The sequence below is a fragment of the Saccostrea cucullata genome, unplaced genomic scaffold (genome assembly GCF_032062105.1).
Source record: "Saccostrea cucullata isolate Sc308-1 unplaced genomic scaffold, CSIRO_AGI_Scuc_v1 ctg8084, whole genome shotgun sequence".
Taxonomy (NCBI): Eukaryota; Metazoa; Mollusca; class Bivalvia; order Ostreida; family Ostreidae; genus Saccostrea; species Saccostrea cuccullata.
In genome coordinates, this window is record NW_026927163.1 from 47 (window position 1) to 25,531 (window position 25,485).

At 33.1% G+C, this 25,485-nt stretch overlaps 1 protein-coding gene across 1 annotated transcript; it reads left to right on the plus strand.

The window, feature by feature from the left end:
• Positions 1 to 407: 407 nt before the first annotated feature.
• LOC134273612 (uncharacterized) lies at positions 408 to 25,279 on the plus strand (the record flags this gene model as incomplete). Its single annotated transcript, XM_062755795.1, has 14 exons — positions 408 to 566; positions 6,730 to 6,922; positions 7,647 to 7,849; positions 8,264 to 8,434; positions 8,693 to 8,923; positions 13,569 to 13,742; positions 14,348 to 14,533; positions 15,962 to 16,126; positions 16,891 to 16,992; positions 22,558 to 22,743; positions 23,277 to 23,432; positions 23,945 to 24,001; positions 24,107 to 24,215; positions 25,064 to 25,279. Coding segments are annotated over 14 exons (2,234 nt in total), but the record flags the coding sequence as incomplete, so codon positions are not given.
• Positions 25,280 to 25,485: the final 206 nt, after the last annotated feature.

Below are 25,485 nucleotides of genomic sequence, written 5' to 3' on the forward strand. Positions count from 1 at the left end.
ATTTTGCTGGGGGTATTGTATGTAGTTTATCCACTTTTGTATAAATCTCGATCAGGAGTGGAAAATACCCCGTCTGATGTTGGTAACTTTTTATGTACCAGAGATCACGATTGAATGATCTATGTAACAAACTTTGCGCAAAAAGTTTGTTTTGCAGTTGTGCCGAAGCGATTTCTGTGCAACGTTTAAGAATATCATAAATGTCCGTCATGTGATCAACACAGTCATGTGACTTTACAGAAATGCTTTATTATAATACCTGATTAAACTATTATCTCAAGTTGACTGCAATTTCAATCAAGGATTACATATTGAAATTAAAATCTAGTTCAACATAAAATGTATGTTTTTATGGCATTTTAAGTCGTCCGACAGCCTTATCATAACTTCGTTATGTTTCTTTTCAGGGAAGTGTGACATTGGAGAGTTTTCTAGCAATGGTTTAATGCCTTGCAATATTTGTCCAAGGGGCACATATAGTAGTGTGAAAATGTCAAAAACTTGTGAACCTTGCCCTTGTGGAAAAACATCAAATCCAAAAAGCGACTCCGTGAAAAAGTGTACAGGTAGGTACCGTAAATCTGGAAATTTTTACGTCGATTTATTTTTGCGAATCTAGGTCAAAAAGCTGTTGATTAATTTTTACGTTTCAAATTTTTGCGAATTGTCATTGGCGCTAAAAATAAAAAGCACTTAAATTTTCATAACAGTTTATATGTTTCACATAAGTAAGCAGAATTAGAATACCATTAACATATACTCTGCAATGTGGCCAAAAACTCCGCTCCGGAACAATTTTGAAAAATACAAAAGGAATTGCACTGAAAATAACTTTTAAATTAATTATAAACCATTTTGATGCTGTGTATGCCTTTTAACCTAAGATATAAATCCAAATAAAGACGAAAATTCCACTAACTTCCTCACCTCAAATTTACACGCCATATTTACATTTGGAACTTTCTGGATTGTTTGTGGAAATGCAGTGAGTTTGAGTTATCGCCCGTGTGTATTTTGCAACACTGTGAATGTATCACGGAACGAATTCTTTCATTAAAACCAAGTCCGTAGGACAATATCATGTTAACGATAGATCATTCTATCAAGGTTCACATGTACATACAATAAATTACATATATACGTACGGCAATACAAAACGACGCCAACATTCAATAATCAGAAGAAATATTAGAAGAGATAAAACATCTAAACTCTATTTTATCAAATCATGCTTGTACATAAAATATATTTAAACGGTGTCAACTTTAACCTTACAAATTCAAATAAAAATATTGTCAAGTTAAATTTTAATTAAAATTTTGTTAAAATGATCCAGTGTGGGAACAAATTTGTCACTGTGATTAAAATTCAAATGGTAGTTTCAGCGCGTCTGGAATACTAGCTTTCTTTAAAAACCGTTGTACACTTTTTATAGGTTTCTCTTAATGTATGATATGGCTGAATCAAGCCATTTTGTACTGGGTGGTTTTAGAACGGACATTCCAAGATTAATATCCAATTCATCACCAGCTTTGAGTTTCGCTGCGACCTTTTCAGCATGCCACGTTTCAAACTGTTCACGCATGTGGTCTTTAACAATCTTTTGAACACTCAAGTCCATTGGCTGCAGTTCTGAAGTACAGTTCGGTGGGACGTATACATAAACAAGACCCAGTTTTTTCATTCGATCTCTAAATTCCTTGGAAAGTTGTGCACTAAAAAAGTCTAAAATGATCAGAGCCTTTTGGCGCAAAGGCAAGTCTAGTTCATCACTCACTTTGTTTATGTATGGTATGATGACCTTGTCAAGATAACGGAAACTAGTTTCTTTGTTCGCCCAATGATTATCTGTGTGAGTAACGTCCCAGTCTCTAGGAAAATTACATTTTGCATGACAGGCATCTGTTTTCCCCTTATAAATTACTTACGGTGGCAGAATATCTCCGCTCAAAGCTCCGGCCATAACTCCTGTAATTTTTATAATATGCAGTATTGAGTAAGATGCATTGCTTTAAATAAAATAAGCCTATTAATTATGATTTAAGAATTGTTATGCGCAAATTTATAATTATTCTTATCGGTGATTTCACGTTTGTCGTCCAAGCCAACGATGTTTACTATGTCACACCCCTTCTCCGCCATTGTCCACCTGCTGACAGGTAATAGCTGTACACCCGTGTGGGCGAAATAAATTACTAGCTGTGGGGGGATTTCATATTTTGTAACAAGCTCTTCGATTTTACTGAGAAAATTTGATTTGAGTTCCTCTAAGTTCTTGATTTCAGGTTTAGCCGTACTACTTCCACGTCGTTTTACCATATTCATTCGTTTCAAAAGCTAGAGTGCCCACTGCCGAGTTATTTCAATGCAACCCCCATTTTCTGCTAACAACGTTCTGTCTTCGGCTAACACAACCCCTTTTGCTATGGCACGGATTATTCGACTGTTTAATATACCACCCGCATCTCTAATTTCAGTCATTAACTCCTTCACTTTCTTGTCAAGATCCTCCCCCAACATTAATGACCGACCCCGTTTTTTCCTTGGAAGTTCATCAATATCAAGATTTTATTTCCTTTTTCGAACAGAAGTGTAAGTTTTTTTGAGATGTCGAACGGTAGATTCTTTTAAATTTAATTCTACGAAATGTTTTCAAGTTTTTGGAGTTCCGTGTTCATTGGCATATTTCGCTTTTTGGCTCCCATTTCTTCACTAAGTATCGTATATGATCCTCTTTTTTGCTTTGTCGGGGTTTCTGTATAAACGAGAGTGAGTTCCTCATTGTCAAGCTTCCGTGCAAGGGATTCCTTGTTAGGACTTTCATATGGCAAGCCCTTTTGCTATTTATTCGGAAAATAAAATTTAACTTAAAATTACTCATTTTAGAGAGATATCTCTTTAAAAATAGAGATATCTCTCAACTTAAAGAGATATCTCTCATTTTGAAGAGATATCTTTATGAGAAAGAGATATCTCTTAAACTTAGAGAGATATCTCTTTTTATAAGAGAGATATCTCTTCCACTTGAAAAGATATCTTTTTCTCCTTGAGAGATATCTCTTTCGTGAAAAGAGATACATAACGTTAAAGATATATCTCTTTCACCTAGAGAGATATCTCTTATACTTTTGGTGATATCTCTCAAGGATAAAGAGATATCTCTTAAAGTAAAAGAGATATCTCTCTTAGTTTATCGTAAAAGATATCTCTTAAAGTGAAAGAGATATCTCTCAAAAGTGTCTAAAAGAGATATCTCTTTCACTTTAAGAGATATCTCTTTGTCGCAAAGAGATATCTCTATGCATATTTTTTATTAAAATTCCATTTCAAATGATTTCTCCCTTTTCCGGAAGTAAACTTTTTATTGACGGAAGTATAGTTTATTATTTCATAAGCTGAGAAAATTCGGTCCATTGCATATGCTTACTTCGTTTTCGTGAATATTAAACTTTACACATATTTATCAACGAAGTTGCCATTATTATTAGTTGTTTCAAGTAACTTGGATTTATAGCATTTTTGTTTACACAGTACATGTATTATTCAGGGTAATTCCTTGCTCAGTCTTTTTTTTTTATAACATAGAAACTATTGCAGAGACTGTACTTCCTGTTTCGGTTTCGTTTTAAGGTGGAGAATTAATTATTCTATTTTAAGCATTATTGGAAAAAGATATCTCTTTCATTAAAAGAGATATATCTTTAGCTTAGAAAGATATATCTTTTTGAAAATTTAAAGAGATATCTCTTTAACTAAGAAAGTTATCTCTTTTAACCTTGTTAAAGAGATATCTCTCTAGCTTGAAGAGATATCTATCTCGCTTAAAGAGATATCTCTCTAGCTTATAAAGATATCTCTCTAAGTAAAAGAGATATCTCTTTTGCTTAAAGAGATATCTCTCTAAGGTATAAAGATATCTCTTTTAGATAAAGAGATATCTCTATAAACTAAAGAGATATCTCTCTATGTTAGAGAGATATCTCTCTCATTGAAAGAATTTTTATTTCACGAATAAATAGTAAAAGGGCTTGCCATACTTTCAGATAAAATAACTGGCCTCTCTTTTTGCGTTGACCCTGGGGTCCACGCAGTAAATATATAAGCGAGGTTAAACCGGATGCCATGGGCAAACGACAGGCTATGCATGCACGAAAATGCTAGAGAGTTCGCACCTTAGGCAACTTGCCCGTAGAAGTATTCGCCCTATTCGAATTAGAATATGTCATTTATTGGCAAATCGCACTTATCCCATTTATATATTCATTGACAGATCAGAATTTCTCTCGTATACGTATACTTTTACAAACTAAACATTGATTCTGCATGTTCTATGGCACAAGCATTTAAAGAAAAAGTAGGAAGAACTTGCGGTATATACTAGGTACATGAAACTTAACATTTTGAATGAAAAACGTCAGTGACTAGTTAAAGTTTTTAAAAGATAAAACAAGTTTTCACCGGTATTACTTTTGTGCATCAAGGCTCGCACATTAAATTAAATTTTGATATTTCCGCAATCCAAATACCGCCTAATAGAGGTCTGTAGCAACAGTTTTTCATGTGGGGGGGGGGCTCTGACAAAATAAATCTGAGTACTACAGAGCTGTGCTACACATGTACCATCAGATTTGTTTTTCCCATGATGAATTTCTTCCGTATAAATCCAGAATAGGTGTCAAGTCCCAGCCATTATGGGTTACATGTATCAAAATAGTCCGATGTTTTAATTGACAAATCTAAATTAAGGCTAATCGGAGATAAAATTTAACAATTTTGCTTTGAGACTACAATCAGTCATAAGTTTGCAGATCATATTGTAGAAAATATGAACAAACCTACATGGGTATTCACTACACCTAGATTTTTGTTAATTTAATTTCGGTTAAAAACACATGCATATGGTCAACGTATTGCAGTCCTTTTTTAAAGGACAGCAACTTGTTTGGTAAAATAATTTTAGATAGACATACTGCCTCACTCAGACGGTGTCTGCCTACCTGTCAAACCATCGGACGATATTGAATCTTGCGAGGGCACTTTACACGCACGGGTAATTTGCTTGTATAGATAAACAGGTTTCTGAAATGACAAGTGCTTACGAACACCTGTTTACTGAGTTAAAAATAGACACCAGCTTTCCGACAGCAAAAATTGGATTTATTTTTTTGATTGTTGATTTATTCTTAAGAAAAAATATATTTTTGCGAATGCAATGCACGCGCAAATTTGCTAAAAATAAAAATTTCCAGATTTACGGTATATATTTTGCCAAAACATTAAAAAATATATCACTTTACTTATTATATGTAAGTATCTAGGACTCTATAATCATTCAAAATCAAATGACTTTGTATCAAGCAATGATTATTGCTTAAAGATAAAGCAGATTTAGGAATAATTAAGACCAGGTGGGAAAGTCTGTGATAAATGCCAGTCAGCTCAATTTTGGACAAGTAATTTTTATCGGAATGTATTAATTTGAACCAATTAGATTACAAATAATTTTTAGTAATTTTTATCAAAATGTAATACTTTGAACCACGTGTATTACTATACAAATATGGACTCAATGTAGGTCAATATGCATTTATAATGACCCAGGCTGAGAGATATTGACCGAAGGTACATGGTGTATATCGACCGAGGGCGCTAGCCCGAGGTCGATATACTCCATGTATCTGAGGTCAATATCTGTCAGCCTGGGTCATTATAAATGCATATTGACCGTACATTGAGTCCATATTTATTATATTATATAAATAACATTTTCCCAAATTTATTAATACAATGTATGTCTTCCTAATTTTTACAGAGATAGTATTTACCATAAATAAGTTGAATGTAAATGTTTAAGAATTTAGTGAATGTTACTCAGAGGAACTTGTTTCGGTAATAAATTGTAACCCGCCATAGCATGATAAAAACGCAAGATATCTATCTCCGAATAATACAGAGTACCCCCTCCCCCAGATTAAAAATCGCACTCGTTTACACTTGCAGAGGAAATTATATGCACGGACAAATTATAAATACCTATATCTTCTACGATAAGATACAATCATACATGGCACGCTAGTCTTTATTTTCTTTAGTCTCCGTAATCGCGGAAACAGTGTCAAAACTCTGCTCGCCGAGTGGAAAAGTCGAATTCAACCATGAAATGGTATGTGCTAAGTATTCCCGAAAAATGTTCACAGATATCCTTGTAATTGTTTTGCATTCTCAGTCTCGGAGTTCTTTACTATATATTTTAAATTTTCCTCACCTACAACTTGCAAACTTGCGAACTTCCATGTTTGTCTAAAGCGAAAGTGAAAACGAGGCAACTTGTGCGAGTCATTATTCGCTTTCAGCGGTCGTTATTAAAAAATAATTACTTCGTATTGACCAATCAGATTACCGGATCTCACAAAGTTATATAATATAAATAAATAACATGTCCTGCATAATAACGTTCCCTTCCCCTATCAACTTCTGCATGTGTTATGCATGCACATCTTTTTGTCATTTAATTCTGCGTTAGAAATGTAAGCTTCCTTTTGTCTAATGTGGGTGAAGAAAAAATCAAACGCCCAAAATGCCGTAATAAACCTTTGTCGCCTCTGATTTCAGTACAGTAAGTTTTAATGAGGGACCCTCCCCGATGAACACAAAAAATCAGAAGCACAAGAAAACTCCTTTAATTATTGCTCGTTGCACAAAAACAATATTTGCCTTTTTTATTTACAGACTTTGATATTACTTTTGTAAAAAAGGAGGATGCCATTCTCTTCAATGGTAGTCAGCCCTTGGAATCCAGAAATATTACACTTTTCACATGGATTAAGAATGACAAATCTAACTTGGTGTTGCTGCAAGGAAAGTCGAGTTCTTCTGATATGAAGATTACATACGGGGAAACAGTCCTAGTGGAAATCAATGGGTATGTCTTAATTAAATTTCAGGGCATCTAAATGTTGCCAACAGATGTAAACAAAATGTTAATAGATGTTTTACACAGGTCAGATTCAGGGCATAGTTAAGTGTTTTACGAGAAAATAACGCGCTTTTGCATGTCTTGTAAAAGAGGCCTATGTGGTTATTTCTTATTTGCCTTATCATTTAGTTTGTTACCCGCTTCCCAAGAAATGTATGACCTGTTTTGACACGTTTCATGTCCTATTTAAATATATCTTGTAAAATATTTATAAAAAAAAATGATATATAACCGTTAATTTAAAAGGAGGAAAATGAAATTTAAAAGGAGGAAAATAAAATTCATGGAGATAAGAAATCATTCATGCTCAGAAGTTATTTAAACAATGCAAATCAGGAGCAGATCAAACACGGACCTATAAAACACTAGGCGTGGAATCAAGTGTCATGGAGGACACCTACTATTACGGAAAATTGTCAAATAATGGTCTTAACATTTGTTTTCTAATTTAGAATTTTGTCGTTAATATTGTCTTTAAATGTTCATTATTATCAATATTCATATGTTTTTTTAAAACTGTACATAACGTTCTTTGAATAAAATTTGGAACTCTCTTTATTTTTCGTGATATTTGAAAAGATCTTTTAACAACATTAAGAAATACTTACGCTTATCTATGCAATACCAAGTTTTACAAAGACTCGATTCAAAATCATTTATTCAATTTCAGATGCAAATTGAATTTGAATATTACGAGAGAAATCCAAAACTGGCATCATGTAGCAATTATTATGAGCACAGAAATAAACACGATAAGTGTCTTTATAAATGGAATAATGGATTCTCAAAAAAGTCTTCCCTGCCATATAAATGCCAGTTTGATCGAACCCGACTTCAGATTTGCTGTTGTACTTGATGAAGACCCATCAACAGGTATAAGTAATAGATATGAGAATGAAAAATATTTTGAAATCTTTGCAACGCTTTTAAATACTCCCTTTAAATTTTATTTCGATTTCTTTGTGCAGAAAGTTAATTGATCGGAGAAACACTCACATTTTCTAGTATAAAAAACTTATTGTTTACTTAATCACATAATAATATGTTTTGTTTTTTTTTTTTGCATCTATTGCAACCGGTTTTAGGGTATATCCTACATGGGCTATGAATGTAGACATTTTTATTTTCATTTATATCTGTGTAATTTTCGTGCAAATTGGTTTTAAGAACTGTTATATTTACCTAAATATTTAATTGATGGTAAAATCAAACCTCAGAAAATGACACCAGTTTCTAAAATTCTTGTCAAATATATCTTATTTTCATATTGCTTATTATTTTTCTTAGAAATCTCGATATCTGGGTATCAGATTACTCCAAATGTTCCTTCTGGTGACGAAATCTTTCGACATTCATCGTCATGTAGTTACATCGGGAATGATACATATGTTACATTGAGTAACATTGACTGGACATCGTTTGATAGCTCACACATTAAAACACCAAGCCAATGTGACAGTGAGTTGTAGAGAGGATAAATTAATTTATGAGGATGAAGTCTAAAACAGAAAAAAGTCCCACAAATATATTTTTTATTCTATAAAATGTTATATGCACTATCAAGATGCTCCTTTGATTTACTTTTTATATCATATATTATAATTCTCATAATAAAAATATTAATTGATATAATATATTATAAATTCTTTATCAATAAATTCTTAAAAGAAAGCTTACTACGTTGGTACATGTACGTGTAAGTCTATTCAATTTCAGATGTAAATCAGTGTATGCCAAATCCATGTAACGGCCACCGCTGCATAGACTTGGTTAGAAACTACAGATGCCACTGTACCAATGGATTCACTGGTGAAACTTGTGAGATTCCCCCCGACTACTGTAGCGCAGCGCCGTGCAAAAACGGTGGTGTTTGTCAGAATGGAAAAAACACTCATATATGTACATGTTCGAAAGAGTTCAAAGGGATAAATTGTGAAATTCCTATCGGTAAGAATTTGTTACATTCATTCCATCTTGCTTTTATATCACTTAGACAAATTCGGTCTTCTTTGGGCAGAATTAATATGACTTATCTGTCTAACTACTGATTGTAAATTGCTTGTCGATATGTATTTCTTTTAATATATAAGGTAAACATGTAATTTACTTTAAATATTTTCAAATCCGCTTGCGATGACCGTTTGCCTCATAATGGGGAGTTACTGGGTTCCCGCCGCCTAGATCATTAAAAAAATAAAATTTTAAGAAAACTTTCCTGTGCCAAACTCTCAGTATTAGAAGTGAACGTAAAAAACGCAAGTCTCATATAATATTAGAACCGATTATTTTTCTCTTCTTGTTCTACATGTAATAACAAAGTATAGATCTAAACTTAATGTTCTTCATCGGTTTATGGTTATATGTACTTCTACATTGATTGAAAAATAGTTCCAAGGGATGTAAAAGAAACAACAGAAACAACTAGAACTTTCAAAAAACGGAACCATCAGCTACATGTATCAGGAATTTGCACAAAGGCATCAAATTTAATGCTTTGAAAATTTTCTTTCCTATTTGACATCAAACTGTCACACTGTTGGAAAGATTATACATGTAATATGCCCAGTACCAAAATTATGGAATTTATGGCCCCAGGGTTTGTAATCTGTAGTAAGGTTGGTGTATTTAAAAAACTATATGTAAAAATGCATTAATTTTATAAAAACTTCTTTTCTTCTTTTCCCGTATCAAAAAGTTCATACTAGTTTGCTGGCTAGTATGATCAAGGGTAGATCCTGTGAGATTTAAAAACAACATGGCCCCATGGTGAAAAGTTCTAAAGGTGATCTTTGATGTTAACAGAGTGAAAATGCTCTTATTCTTTGAATTTTTTTCCTACTATGTGTCTCAAGCATAAAAAAAACTACATGTATATATAAAGTTATAATAAAAAGGGATGCTTCTTAATTCTCTTAAATACAGTAATGATGAGCAAAAATGCTTCTAATAAAAATGTCAAGTATTTGTCCCAGGCTCAAGGGTTTTGGTGCTATTAGAAAAGGCAATATTGAAAATAAAACAAAAAATAGTTGATTCTCTAGTTCCTTGAAACTTTTCAACTTAGTAATATATAGTTGTCAAATATTTTTGCAATGTAAAATATTAACAATAGACCAAACGAAATATAATGTTATTCGTAATAATATTGAAAATAAAACAAAAAGTAGTTGATTCTCCAGTTCCTTGAAATTTTTCAACTTAGTATTATATAGGTTGTCAAATATTTTTGCAATGTAAAGGATTAACAATAGACCAAACGAAATATAATGTTATGACACTAAAATGGTTAAGGTGTGGATTCTTAAATTCACAAGTTTTAAGATACTCAGTTTCTTTCAGACAAAGTTCAGATATAAATTCAAAATATATAGATGTAATAGATATGGAGATATAAAGATGTAAAATGTATAGATGAACATTTAAGCATTCTCACTGTCCTTAAATGGACACTGCTGTCGTACATGTACCATTTACCTTTTGTAAACAAAAATAATTTAATTAGGTTTAAACGTTTAAAATGTGTAACGTATATTAAGTGATTTTTTTTTTAAAAGATTCTAAAATCATACAATTGTTTATTTGCTTGTGGAGAGGTTTTACTTTATCAGTCCCCGGATTATTGGACTATGAGCTAACCTTTACGTCATTCAAGTTATAAGGTTTAACAAAGATTTTTTTTATCAAAATATTTCATAAAATGTATGTCTTAATTTCAGTAGAGTAGGACAGGTAGTTATTAATGACACCCATTTGACATAATACGATAAACTGTTAAGAAATGTATATAAAAAGAAGCCAGAGATAATTCTAAATTTAAATTTAATAAAAGAAGTTTACATGTACGAGGGTCATTCAAAAAATACGTAGACTACACTTAACAAAACTTGCAAGTGTTCACTTTAATAAATGCATTTATTCAAAACCTACTTTATAGAATGGTATGATATTTTCACACTATTACAAAAATGAGTCTTCTCAGCAATTGTAGAGAGAAAATTCAATATCACCGATGAAAACCAATGTTCCGTGACGAAGCTTATAAACAATAAATCTGTACTTTGCAGCACGTGTTTTGTGTAATAAGCATCTTTTTGTGATCATTATCAAATTTTAAAAACTGGTTTCACTAAAAAACACAAAACATTGGCAAAATAACCATTGACGTAGAGGGGAGAGACGTTGGAATATTGATATCTTGGACCATCTTCGCACCACGTTTTACTCATTTTTTTAGTGCTTAATTGTACTTGAAATTACTTTCAAAAATTATCAAACAAAATCAAAAACCCATTTAAACACATTTTTTGTATAGGCTGTGCTGATCTTTTCATCACCAATTTATTACAAACTGAAAGTTTTTGACAAAGTTTAACCACACCAAAAGTGACCTTAATATTCATCTTGGGAGAAAATTTCGCGTTATACCAGATAAAGAGAGTGTTCAAGTGTCCTGAAAAAATCTTAGAAACATGGATACAAACCATTTCAATCGTACGAAAATGATAAGAAATCGTTGCTCGTGGCAGTCTTATATCAACTCAGGCAGTCTGAATCATCCTTAAAGTGTCGCACTTACGTGCTAAACAACCAAGGGTATTGACCAAAAGGTACTTGTGTGACGATACACTATCAAATTCCCGGATCTGAATCCCATTGAATACATTTGGGATTTTAAAAGAAATGTCAAAGCCCCCCCCCCCTTTTCCTCACAATTTCAATGGTTTGGAAAGATCTAGTATGCAGTACATGTAGGTGTGGCAGCAGATGGGTCAATCTCCTATTCAGGGGTACATGGTATCCAACAATAAAGATTGTCTTGAAGTAATAGAGCGAGTAGTGGGTCTTACTCCATCGAGATTTTTTTGTGTGAATTTTCATTTAAAGGGTAAATCATTTCCTTGACGCTTTGCTTAAAATTCTGACGAGATACTTGCATGAAATTTACGCAGCATCGAACTTAAATATGCATCATTAACCAAGAATTAAAGAAATTAATTATTGTTTGCATTTGTTCTTTAAAACTTCAAAAATTTGAGGTGAACACTTAGGAGTTTTATTATTACAAGATGATAGTTGAGCACATTATCGTAAATATGAACATTTATTTTGTCGAAGTGTGAAATTCTAGTCCATTTGATTGAATAGAACTCAAGTTAGCCGATTTTTAAAGCAGCATGTTCTGTTATCACGGACCACGGTTAACCAGCATTGTAACGTCAAAAACAACGTCGAGAAAGTTTCTCAAAATTACTCGACTTTTTAATTTCATACACGGTTTGTAGTGTCTTTCCCATTCATAAAAACGTATGCATAACACTTAACACCTAGTTTGCAAACAATTATGCAAAAAGCTTGAACTAGGTTTTCAGTGTTTTCAGATTCTTTACCGCGTACATGTTAGTCGATTAGTTCCGCAACAGTGAAACGCACATCACGTTTAATAACGTTCCTAAGTCTTTTGACAAGATTTTATACTAAAACCTGTTTCTTTGCAGACCATACATCGTCCGAATTCAAACTCGCTTCCACTCAAACATCGTATTTTCCAGATTTATACAAATACACGGCTTTTTTTCCATATATATATCCTGGTTTCTACAGAATTTTTTAAGTTTGTTAAAGAAGTTCCCAGATGCAAAGCATAATTTTATTGCTACTCGCTGCTCCTTGACGTCCTCCAACGTCATTTTTTTTTGCCATTTTTTCATCAAGTCCATATGTGTTTAGAAACTGATATTGATTGATTGATTGTATATTGTTTAACGTCCCTCTTGAGAATTTTTCACTCATATGGAGACGTCACCAATGCCGGTGAAGGGCTTCAAATTTAGACCTATACTCGGCACTCAGGGCCATTGAGCAGTGAGGGTTCTTTATCATGCCAACGCCTACCGTGACACGGGACCTACGTTTTTAAGGTCATATCCGAAAGACCCGTGACTTTCACTTCTAGTGCCGAGCGCTTGGCGAAAGAACAGTCACTACCTATGTTTACGTCTCAGGTATGACGCGGCGCCGCGATCGAGAATCGAACCCGGGCCTCCCGATCAAGAAGCAAACGCTCTACCACTAGGCTACCGTGACCGGTTTAGAAACTGATATCTTTTAAACGTAGCAATATATTACATTACCTTATAGCATCTTTAGTAATACAGCAAGACTTAATTTTAACATGTAATTTAAATTATGTTTCAGCTCCAGGTATGGCTTTCGATACTATAAAGTGAAAAATAGATAATTACTCAATTTTGACATTGCTCCGTGACCCCATTTTCGCTGTTCTAGATCTTCGATAACTTTTATGAATATGAGGATATATTCCAATTTTTTTCTCAAATTATTTGAATTTGCTGTTAAAATGTGTGTTCCAAATTTGAATATGATATGACGTTAAATAAACAAATTATGGCAAAAGTCTACGAACTTTTTGAATGACCCTCGTACAATGTAACACCATGCAAAAATCTTACAATATTCAACTTTTCTTAAACGTGTTTACTTTTTCTTTCTGATTCGTATTTTTAATGTAGATTTGTTACTTAAACAGATTGATTTCCAGTCGGTCCTTTATATTAAAAAAACCTCTTTGTAGTGAACGGTGGTTGGAGTGCATGGGGTGATTTTTCTGACTGCTCAGTATCATGCAATGGAGGCATTAAGACGAGATCTCGTGTTTGCAATAATCCATTTCCGGATCCTGAAGGTCTTCAATGTGACTCTTCATTGTCATCGGAAAGTTTACCATGTAACACAAAGTCATGTCCAAGTAAGTCACAGTCTTATATACCACAGTTTGAAGTATTATTATGTTATTGAAAAATCAATGCGAAATGTAAATTTAAAGTGTAGTTTTGCAGTTGATTTATTTAAATCATTAAAAATCCTGGAATGAAAATAAGTTACAAATAAAATGTGGATTTAACAGATAATAAAAATAATCATGCTCAAAATGTATTTACAGAACAACATATATTGATAAAAAAGCAAACGTACATAGAGCTAACAAAATATCAGAAATGATAAGATAAATAATTTTTGAAATACCCTTTAAAAATATCAATTTAAGCTAGTTTTGTTAGGAATTTAATAAGTTATTTTTTTGAAAATCTACAACACCCCTGTATACGATAGTGCTTCTGTTTTCCTAATGTTAACATTACATGTTTTGTCAATAAACATTACAACAACTTGATAAAAAAATTAATTGTTTCTTGTTTTATGGTACACAGTGTTCTCCCTTAAAAGGTAGCACGTAAAATTTAATTTTACCCCGAAATGAATAATAATAATGATAATAATACTTAGATATATGAATATATCGATTACAAGTGGAAATAGAGTAGCAATTCTTTCTAACATTTTGTTATATAGCTTGTCCGGAACTTCAACTCTCCTTTGGTAACGTAATGAACTGTTCGGATATTAGTGGAGATAAAGTTTGTTCAGTGTCTTGTGTAGCAGGATATACGTTTGTACCAGAAAATCTTCCTCTCAAAGAGTATCAATGTGGACAAAGTACTGGTTATACTTGGAATGGCCTTACACCTGCTTGTGGGAGTAAGTTATAGAAAAACAAGTGCTTAATATATACATTTGTGGTATCTCTCCATTATATAAACATACAGAGAGAAAATATCTTCAATTCTGTATGAAGTTTGTCAGAGGTCAAAGGTCAATACGTGACCTAATCACACGGCGCAATAATATCTACCTGGTACATAAATTATAAAATGACCAGCTCTACTTGCTTTTCATGTACAAAAATGAATAAAAGAAGCAAGTATAATGATAATTATTTTATTTTAAATGTAAACAAGTATTTCATACAGTTTTGGGGCTATCGATTCAACCCGTGTACATAGAGAAAACTAGGAGCCTAGCGTTTGTTTACATTTTTCTTCACTTTTGTCAGCTGCACAGTCTCTAACGTTCATCCTTTATTTTTTGGAAAGACCTTTGGTTAAATTTTCATGATAAACTTTTATTTTATCATTAAATTTTACTCACGATAAATGTGCAAATCTGTTGGAAAATATCTTTGCAATCATGCCATGAACAGCTGCCAAACACCTCGGCGTTTTCGTAGTTCAATGTAAAGCTGTCGCCATTGTCTCCGTGTTTATCAGTGTTTTACTATAAGTATGCCTTTAGATACTGAAACCGTGGAATGTTTTTGATCAAACTGCAAATTAACTGGCTCGGACAAGTGTCTCAATCCATCGGATCCATCCATCCCTTTCCAGCGACCGAAATTCCTCCAACCTCTTATCATCAAACTTCGGACGTGTTTCTTGTGTCTTTTCAGGATCGATTATCATTTTTCACGAATAAAATATTCCAAGACAACATTCTGTTCACTATTACTGATCACAAGTAGCCTTTCACAAAATATTCCCTTCGAAATAGATTCCTTAGCCTAATGAATTCGAAGCGTAACCGCCATGCAAGCCGATTTACACCTTGCGTCATTTTTCAAAATCTACGACGGACGGTTAGTGCAATAATTCAAATTTGAAAGTATTCAATCGTCTGTCTCAAATGTATATATAAGTAATAAATAACAAGTTTATAAACTTCAATGGGAATTGAAGTGGGTCGGTACGTGATCAAATCTTCTGAGAAGGTCTTCGGCCTTCACATTATTTGATCAGGTTACAGACCCACTTCAATTCCCATTGAAGTTTATAAACTTGTTATTTATTTCTTAATTATATGTCTTATACATGTAAATAATCACAATACATGTATATGTTTAACTACTGGATTGAGGTGAGGTATCCCAGATATATAAGGATACCTATACAATTATACATAAGATATTCAGCTGGATTTTTAATGAACTTTCTTCATTTTATCTTTACATGACAAATAGAAAGAATGCAATTGTTCAGCATATCAAATCAGTGCGTTGTTTGTAACATGTATTTGTAATGACATTTAATAAAATAAAAAAAAAAACTACTGGATTGCGTTTTTATTTTTCAGAAGCGATGATACCGAATAAATTATCTTCAGTAACTGCCATTGAGTACAACTCTTCAATTCCATGTACAGACTCTTCCTTAGCCATAGAAACTCTTCATAAAAACTTAGAATCAACATTGTCCTGCTATAAACATGGGATATGTGAACTAACAACTTCAATAGACGGTTTGTATTTAAACAACTTATTACTAAATCACTGCTTCTTATGGCTCCTGGGTCATAAAACTTAGCCGAGTTCATCTTATATCTTAGTCTAACTTTTACCAAAAAATACACAATGGAAAAGTAAGACTGGGATCAAAAGTGAACTCGTTTAAGTTTTATTGCCCCGGAACCCGCTTAGAGATTTGGTGTCGTGCAGACATGCAGATTTTCGGGCATCCTAGTTTTTTCGGATATGTGTTTTTGTCATCATTCATGAAAAGACGTATAATTGTTAGATTATGTAAAATAGCATTTGTCTAGTCTGTTTGGGTGTGCCAGGGCATCAACGATACGTTTGAAAACGTGAGATAATTTGCAGACCGGTGAAGTCTGTGATGCATTAATTATCCCATGTTTCCAACGGCATGTGGTATCTCTGGCATAATCATGAAACTAGCTAGACGGTTATTCCTATATAAACATTAGTAATTCCAAAAATGTTGTCTTATGTATTCTCGCGTCAGATACAAATACAGCTGCACGACGTATCATAATTGAGTATAATGTAAACTTTATAAAATCACCTTTCGCGCTGGAAAATAAGCTAAGACCGATATTATGAACATACATATTTTGCCTCAAACATGAACACATTAAAATAAGACAATATTGTTCAGAAACTGTGATCACAATAAAGGGTATTTCAAACATAGATTTTTCTTTTTTCTATGTGTTGCAGTATATTTTTTATCCAAAAATATATTATCGATCTTATCTTTATTCAGAATGTGAAAACAAAAACGAAGCAGGTTCTTTAAAAATAACTTTGAATGCAATACTTCCTGCTGTGGACTTGGATTTGTTACATTACTTGACAACAGGAATGTGTGAGTAAATATTGATTTATATATGAAATGATACTGATTTTTTCTTAAATCTAATGTTTTGATTAAAAAGAAACAAGATACCGATTTTTTATATACATTTCTTAAAATGGGTCTTAATTATTTCTATTAAACTAATTTATATTATGTTTGTCTGATATATTTGAGAATGAACATTAACGAGCATTTCTATTTTTAAAAGCATAATTATTTCTTTTTACATTATAAAAAACCCCTTGGACTGTAAATTAAAAAAAATGTAATAGTAGATATTTTGAGATAAATAAACTATACAAACAAAACCGTAGCAATTAAATAAAATATGTCAGTCATAAAGTCACAAAATTGAAGGTAAATATATTTTGCACGTTGTCGAAACAACGAAAACATACCTGAGTTTCAATAAAAAAAAATATATAAGATATGACGTGTAATAGATATCAAATAAATGTGAATTTTCTAGTCAAACTATAAATTCATAGGCATTTGTAAGCTTCTAACCAATGCATATCTCTCTTATGCGTGAACAGAAGAAAACACTTTGCCTTCAACTCGACTTTTAGGTATATCGACGACGTATTGTCAATTAACAATGGTAATTTTCATTCCTACGTCGATATGTTGTATCCTGATGAGCTTGAGAGAAAAGATACCACAGAGTCTGACACATCTGTTTAATACTTGGATATTTTGCTTGAAAAAGACGTTAATGGTAATCTAACAACCAAGCCATATGATAAACCTGATGACTTTAGCTTTTTTAACGTCAACTTCCCTTATTTATGCAGCAATAAACCTATATATATATATCTCAGTTGATTCGATACGCAAGAGCATGACCTACGTATGAACAATTTATAAAACGAGGTAAATTATTGACAAGCAAGTTGATGAAATAAGAATATCAGCAGACTCGTTTTAAGTCATCATTTTGTAAATTCTATGGTCTATACAATGACCTTGTCAGCAAATACAATTCATCATTGAGTCAAATGCTGTCTGACGTTTTTATGCCCCGCCATGAATATGGCCGGGGCATATAGTGTTTGTCATATCCGTCTTCCGTCCTTCCGTCTTTCCGTCCTTCTGTCCTCTCCTTCCGTCCTTCCGTCACACTTTGTGTTTAGCTCTGTTCAAAGCTAAGTTTCAAAGAAACCATCCAAGACATTTTCATCAAACTTCATATGCTGATAGATATTGATGGGAGCTATGCAACTGCATCAACATTTTTTGACCTTGACCTTTCTTTTGATCTTGACCTCACTTTTCTTAAATTAGTGTTTTGCTCAGTTTTTAACATACCATTCAAGATGATGTTATCAAACTTCACATGTTGATACAAACTTGCATGGATGATGCATCTAGGGATGAACACTACCAGATTTGCTTCGGATGCTGGGTCTGACCTACATTTTCCAGATGAGTGACCAGGTTAAAGTTCTTGGAGCAGGTCCATTCCCAGGGAACTATAAGCCCTACTTAGACCAAACTTGCATGGATGATGCATCTTAAGATTGACACTACCAGAATTGCTTCAGATGCTGGATCTGACCTACATTTTCCAGATGAGTGATCAGGTTAAAGTTTTTGGAGCAAGTCCATTTCCAAGGAACTATAAGCCCTACCCAAACCAAACTTTCACGAATGATGCATCTAGGGATGAACACTACCAGACTACCAGAGTGACCAGGTTAAAGTTTTTGGAGCAGGTCTATTACAAAGGAACTATAAGCCCTACTTGGATCAAACTTGCATGGATGATGCATCTAGGGATGGACACTGCCAGACTTACTTCGGATGCTGGATCTGACCTATATTTTCATTCCCAAGTAACTATAGGCCCTACCTGATCTAAACTTGCATGGATGATGCATCTAGGGATGGACACTACCAGACTTGCTTCGGATGCTGGATCTGACTTATATTTTCATTCCTAAGTAACTATAGGCCCTACCTGAACCAAACTTGCATGAATGATGCATCCAGGGATGGACACTACCAGACTTGCTTCGGATGCTGGATCTGACCTATATTTTCATTCCCAAGTAACTATAGGCCCTACCTGATCTAAACTTGCATGAATGATGCCTCTAGGGATGGACACTACCAGACTTGCTTCGGATGCTGGATCTGACCTTTATTTTTATTCCCAAGTAACTATAAGCTCTACCTGAACCAAACTTGCATGGATGATGCAACTAGGGATGGACACTACCAGACTTGCTACGGATGCTGGATCTGACTTATATTTTCATTCCCAAGCAACTAAAAGCCCTACCTGAACCAAACTTGCATGGATGATGCATCTAGGGATGGACACTACCAGACTTGCTTCGGATGCTGGATCTGACCTATATTTTCATTCCGAAGTAACTATAAGCTCTACTTAAACCAAACTTGCATGGATGATGCATCTAGGGATGGACACTACCAGACTTGCTTCGGATGCTGGATCTGACCTATATTTTTATTCCCAAGTACAGACCCTGAGACGTGCTACTACCACAAAAAAGCGTGTGACCTTCGTGCGCTTTCCGTTTCGTGCAAACCGTGTAGCGTTTCGTGTAAACCGTGCAGCGTTTCGTGCAAACCGTGTAGCGTTTCGTGTAAACCGTGCAGCGTTTCGTGTAAGCTCCAAAGCGTTTCGTGCAAACCGTGTAGCGAGCGTGCGAAAAGCGTGTGAGAAACGTGCGACTTTCGTGTAAGAACCGTGTGAGAAACGAGTGACTTTCATGCAAGAATCGTGTAAGATTCATTCGGAAGTCATTTTATTTTAAATATGGCCATCGATCGGTCAGGATGTCAAATTGTATTAGTATTTTATTATTGAATTAATGTTGCTTGTGATATTTTAGTAGTAAAAAAAAAAGGAACAACAAAATGAAATTACACGGTAATGTATATATAATTTATATTTATTTGTTTTCTTTTCCTTCTATAGAAAATGTGTTCAAATTAATCAACTATGAACAAAAATTTTAATGGCATTGAATTCAATATACTTTCTATGCGATCTTCTTAAATATGTTTTTTCTCAAATAAAGATAACGGTATAATTTTTTTTTAATTTAAAGCAAAAATATTTCAGGACTCCTCTCTTGTCTTTACATTTAAAGTACGTGAAAGAAAGTTTTGAAACGATGTGTCATTTAATACATTTTAATACATAAAACTTTTTGCTCATTATTTTAAATAAACGGATTGTATAATTTTAATTCACATGTACTGACGACCACATGTTTAGAAACGGGGGGGGGGGGGGTAAATTAAATTACTAGACGTAGAGTCTTTCATTTTTTGTTATAACTTTCAATCTTATGTTAGTTTAAATAAATGCTTAATTTTTTATTCTTTTTTAAATCCTTTGTTAAATATGTGCGCAGATACACCCCTTAAAAATGCATTGGAATCTTCTTTTCGCCTTTCAACTGTGATCAAGATCATTTACAACAGCGATCACGGACTCCGAGTACATGGCAACTGAAAAACTGTTTTGTTATACGAGTTCACGGCTTAATGACACCTGAAAATTACGACTGGATTTTATTGTTTTTGAAATAAAATGGTTCTATAAATATTTAATGGGTACAACTTATAAATCAGCGGATTTCATTTTTTATTTGCAAATCCGAATTTCTAGCTGTAAACAGTAAAATAAACAGAACTGATTTGGTAGTCTTTTCATGAATATCATGTAAGAAAAGCTTAGGCGTAAATCATGAATAATTGTAAATTACCAGGGTATTTGTTTTATAAATCACGTATACTTTTTAATTCATCTATTTCAGTTCTCTTTTAATATACCTGAATGCCGGTGTAAGGATCGATCTACATTGTATATACAATGTATAGTCAAATGCCGCGACTATCAATTCATGTACACATATCTACATACTTTAAGTCGGGTTTTGAAATGAGGGATTTTACAATATGATGGGTATTCTGATGTTATTTGATAAGCTTCATGTAAAAAGAGAAAGAGAATAAAAATATATTAAGACATCAGATTTAACCCCCCCCCCTTTCACCGGTTTCCCTCCTATAGATAATGCTTATGTAGGATAAAAAATTCTTTAAAAATGTATCAATAATCGTCAGTAGAGTATATGGGCAAATTTTATTACTAAATCAAAATCTAGAAAAATAATCTGTCTACGGAAATCAAACACAATATAATCAATATTATTTAAAATCAATGTGTTCATATTCCTGCAGTAAGAAATCGAATTTGCGTTTAATTTATTTAAATATACTCGTAAAATTATTACATCAAAATGAATTACTAATATATATAAAATGTATTTTATTAAACAGTCATTCATGATATCGGCATTTCGTTTTTAAACAGCTGGATAAATAAATAAATAAATAAATAAATAAATACGAAATGACAATTATTTATTAATTAATTACAACTGTCAGAGTATTAAATATTTCTATCTGTTTATATAATACTAGTGTACTGATATTTAATTTAAACAGGTGCTAAATGTGGCTTTGTGAAAGATTTCCATTAAATTGATGATAAAACCGTTATAATGCCCGAGATATTCCGAGTAGAAAATCAAAACCGAGGCCAAAACGTGCGAGAATCGTGTACAGAGCGTGTGAGAAACGTGTACAAAGCGTTTCGTGCAGCCTTTCGTGTAAACCGTGCAGCCTTTCGTGCAAAGTGTTTCGTGTAAACCGTGTAGCGTTTCGTGCAAACCGTTTAGCGTTTCGTGTAAACCGTGCAGCGTTTCGTGCAAACCGTGTACCGTTCGTCTACCGTTCGTGCAGCGAGCGTGTGGGGTAGTAGCACGTCTCAGGTTCTGTAACTATAAACCCTGCCTAAACCAAACTTGCATGGATGATGCATCTAGGGATGGACACTACCAGACTTGCTTCGGATGCTGGATCTGACCTATATTTTCATTCCCAAGTAACTATAAGCCCTACCTGAACCAAACTGATCAAATTATATACACTACAAATTTTCATGTTGCTTTACTAATATATCCTCGGCGGGGCATTCATGTCCTGTGGACATATTTCTAGTTCATATTAATTACTAGTCCATCATATATACACTGAATTGACAACGGATTTTTCTGTTATTGCCTGATCATGACAAGGAGCACACGGCGGGTGTGACCGGTCAGCAGGGGGTGCTCACTCCTCCATGGCACTTAATCCCACCTTTGATATTTCGGAGATTCGTGTTTGCTCTTCTCCTAATTTGTATTGTTTTTTATGGTCTTTGAGACTGAATACTGTTCGTTTTCTCTCTCTCTCTCTCTCTCTCTCTCTCTCTCTCTCTCTCTCTCTCTCTCTCTCTCTCTCTCTCATTACGCAGTCATTCTATTGCGTGACTATACTGTGCAATAATTTAGGAATAGGTATACATATACCATTTTAACGCACGATATCTCATTATATCTTTAAAGTAGAATTAGCTGGGTTACCCGTATCCGTAAATAAAATATATGATTCATTCAATCATCCATCACACCTATTCATCATCGGATTTTGATTTGTAAGCATGTATATGTTTTACATGACGCTTTTTTTTCGCTTTCATTTTTATAGTGAACAAAGGTTTGAAACTCTTGGTAAATACACTGGTAGACCTAGAAAACTCTACCAAAAAAATAAATGATTCAAACGAAATCCTTTCCTTCGACATGGGCGGGGTTAAATATTCACCTTCAAGGAAACAGGCTACAGGAATTGTTGTGTGTGGAGTCGGACAAGGAAGTGATGGCCCTATTTGCAGTAAGACATTTAGCTACACTTTAGTAGATCAGTTGACATTAAAACAATTTAATTAAGCATTTTAATGTACTGATTTTATACTTTTACTCATATAGAGAAAATCGAAACGTATAGATACGTGTAGTTTAAAAGTATATCCTTAAAACTATAAACTGACCTAAATATTGGTCATAATATTCCACGAAAATAACCAAAAGACACTTTTTAAAACATCGATAACAAGATATTGAGGAGTGTCCTGTAACCGATGTTTCTCATAAGTTGTTAAATCATATCCGTGATTGTCAGAAGTTGTAATTTTGTCATATACGTAATAATCATTTCAAAATAGATAAAGAAACATGCAATGACGAAAAGACAAAAAGATAAAAACTTTCCTGAAACATTTTTAAACAACTTTGTAAAAGTAGGGGATTCGTTTTATGTTTCACTTTAAGGAAAACAAATCAATTTGATGACTACTTAAGTGTAGATACTATAGATATTAGCATCATTGTTACGTTTTTTTATCAATTTTGCATTATTTGTCACAGTTGATTGTCCAATGGGCACGTATTCAACGGCTGGGAAATGTCTTCAATGCCCAAAAGGAACTTATCAGAGTGAAATTGGACGAACTCAGTGCATTATTTGTCCTTCTGGTTTAGGTACAAAATTTGTAGGATCTCAGGATGTCTCCAAATGTACTGGTGAGTGTTTTACTCGTTTGGCAGTTCCGGAAACTAAATTTTCACTGACTAGATTTTCATCGACTTCATACACATTACTTTTTTTAACTTTTTATATAAATAGAAATATTTAGTATACAAAATGTTAAAACTATATACGTATTAAATTATTGCTCCATTTTTGGGTGACTTATATCATTATTTTACTTATAATAATGCACGGTATTTGACACTTTTTAATACAATTATTAGCCATTTAAAATATCTTACTCGAAGTTAAAAAAATTATATATTTATATAAAAAAAAAATAATGTTGCATTTTGATAACCTCAACACTTTATGCTCTTTTTTTTCCTTTTTTACCTGGTGTATATTCTTTAAATGTGCACATTTATAACCGATGTCCAGATTGATATTGTTCCGCATACAGGTTGTATTACACTGACTTTATGAGAAATTCAAATTAAATATATACAAAATGTATAATTCTGCCTGTATTTGGATATCAAAAGTTGCTATGTTTACATTTCAGAAGTGACAAACGGTACCTCGAACTCTTTTGAGGAAGACCAAGGAAGTAGCACTTTGGGTAATTTAATGACTTTAGATAATTTAATATAATATAAAATAATTCATGATCCCCTTTGATATCGGATTGAGAGCTGTGTACCTATTTAGTTTTCTTTATATTTAGAAGTTACAGAAGCTGTGATTATTGCACTCTCTGTGACGACGATTGTAACGGTCCTCCTGATTGTGCTGAGTGTAATTTTTCGGCGTTATTGTCGCAAACGAGAGAACGAGTAAGTTATTGTAAATTTTATGAACGATTATAATTGTATTTGCTGAAACAAATAATAAATTTCAGAATATCTCCAAAATAGTGAACCTATGATAGCTTTTAAGCTCATAAATAGCAAGAGACAAGTATTCGCCTTTGAGAGAAACACCAATGTAAAGTTGAAGAACTCAAAAACCAATATTGCTCAATCGTTTTTCTTTTTAAGTTTTCAGATGATTATAATAAATTAGCCAACTGTTTGATGTAAGTTAGAGATTTAACAGATTCCATGATGGATAACCTGATCTTTACGTGACTCGATTCATCATCGTCACGTATGGTTTGAATCTACTCCAGCGAGTTGTGTTATCAAACATGTCGTCATCAATTTGTACGTTTGCGTTTTTGGCATCGTCCCTTAGTGACATCATAAATTATGCAGTTGATGAGTAATCCGGAACACTGATACAAGTGCCTAGTTTCAAACATTTTTATCTTACCATTTCTTTTAAATGTAATTTTCGGTCATGCAGTCAAAAATACCACCTATTTTTTTACCATGTTTCTTTTACCTTTCAGTATAGATTACATACCGTATAAAATTATCTAGATATGGGATACATGTAGATATTAAGGATACCAGAGTGTTTATTTTTTAGTTACATATCATATATGATATGTATCGGTGAATGTATAGATGAACATGAAAAAAAGTTAAAATAGGGGAATACTATAAATTGGTCTATTTATGCCTTTGTGTTAAACTTTTGAATAGAACAGCCAATTCTATAATGATAGAGTGAAAGAGAAAAAGACTAGTATTGTTCCACAATCACTTGGTTTTTGTTTTATTTGTTTTATTCATTACAGGAAGCCAGATGAGGCTTATATGAGGAAAATATCTATCTTAAGTACTGGAAACATGCAGACTCTTCAAAAACCTAAACGTGAATGGGAAGAACGCAAGGGCAATATTTACGTCAGTATGCCACCAAAGAAATTTCGTGCTTAGAATATTTTATAATGAATTTTGAAAATCTTACATTTAATGATTTTCTACCAGAAACAAACAAACTGAATGTAAGATAGATGTACAATTTTTAAATCATTATACCAATGTTATATGTCTTCAAAATTGTACATGTACTAATACTAATTTTTACTTGTTTTTTTCTGTTTTGATAGGTAAAAAAAATTATGTTTTAATATAATCAAGGATTATAAAACTAGCAAAAGCCATTTGTATAGACATCTTGATTGTATTGTGCAAGAAACACCATGTTTTTTTCCCT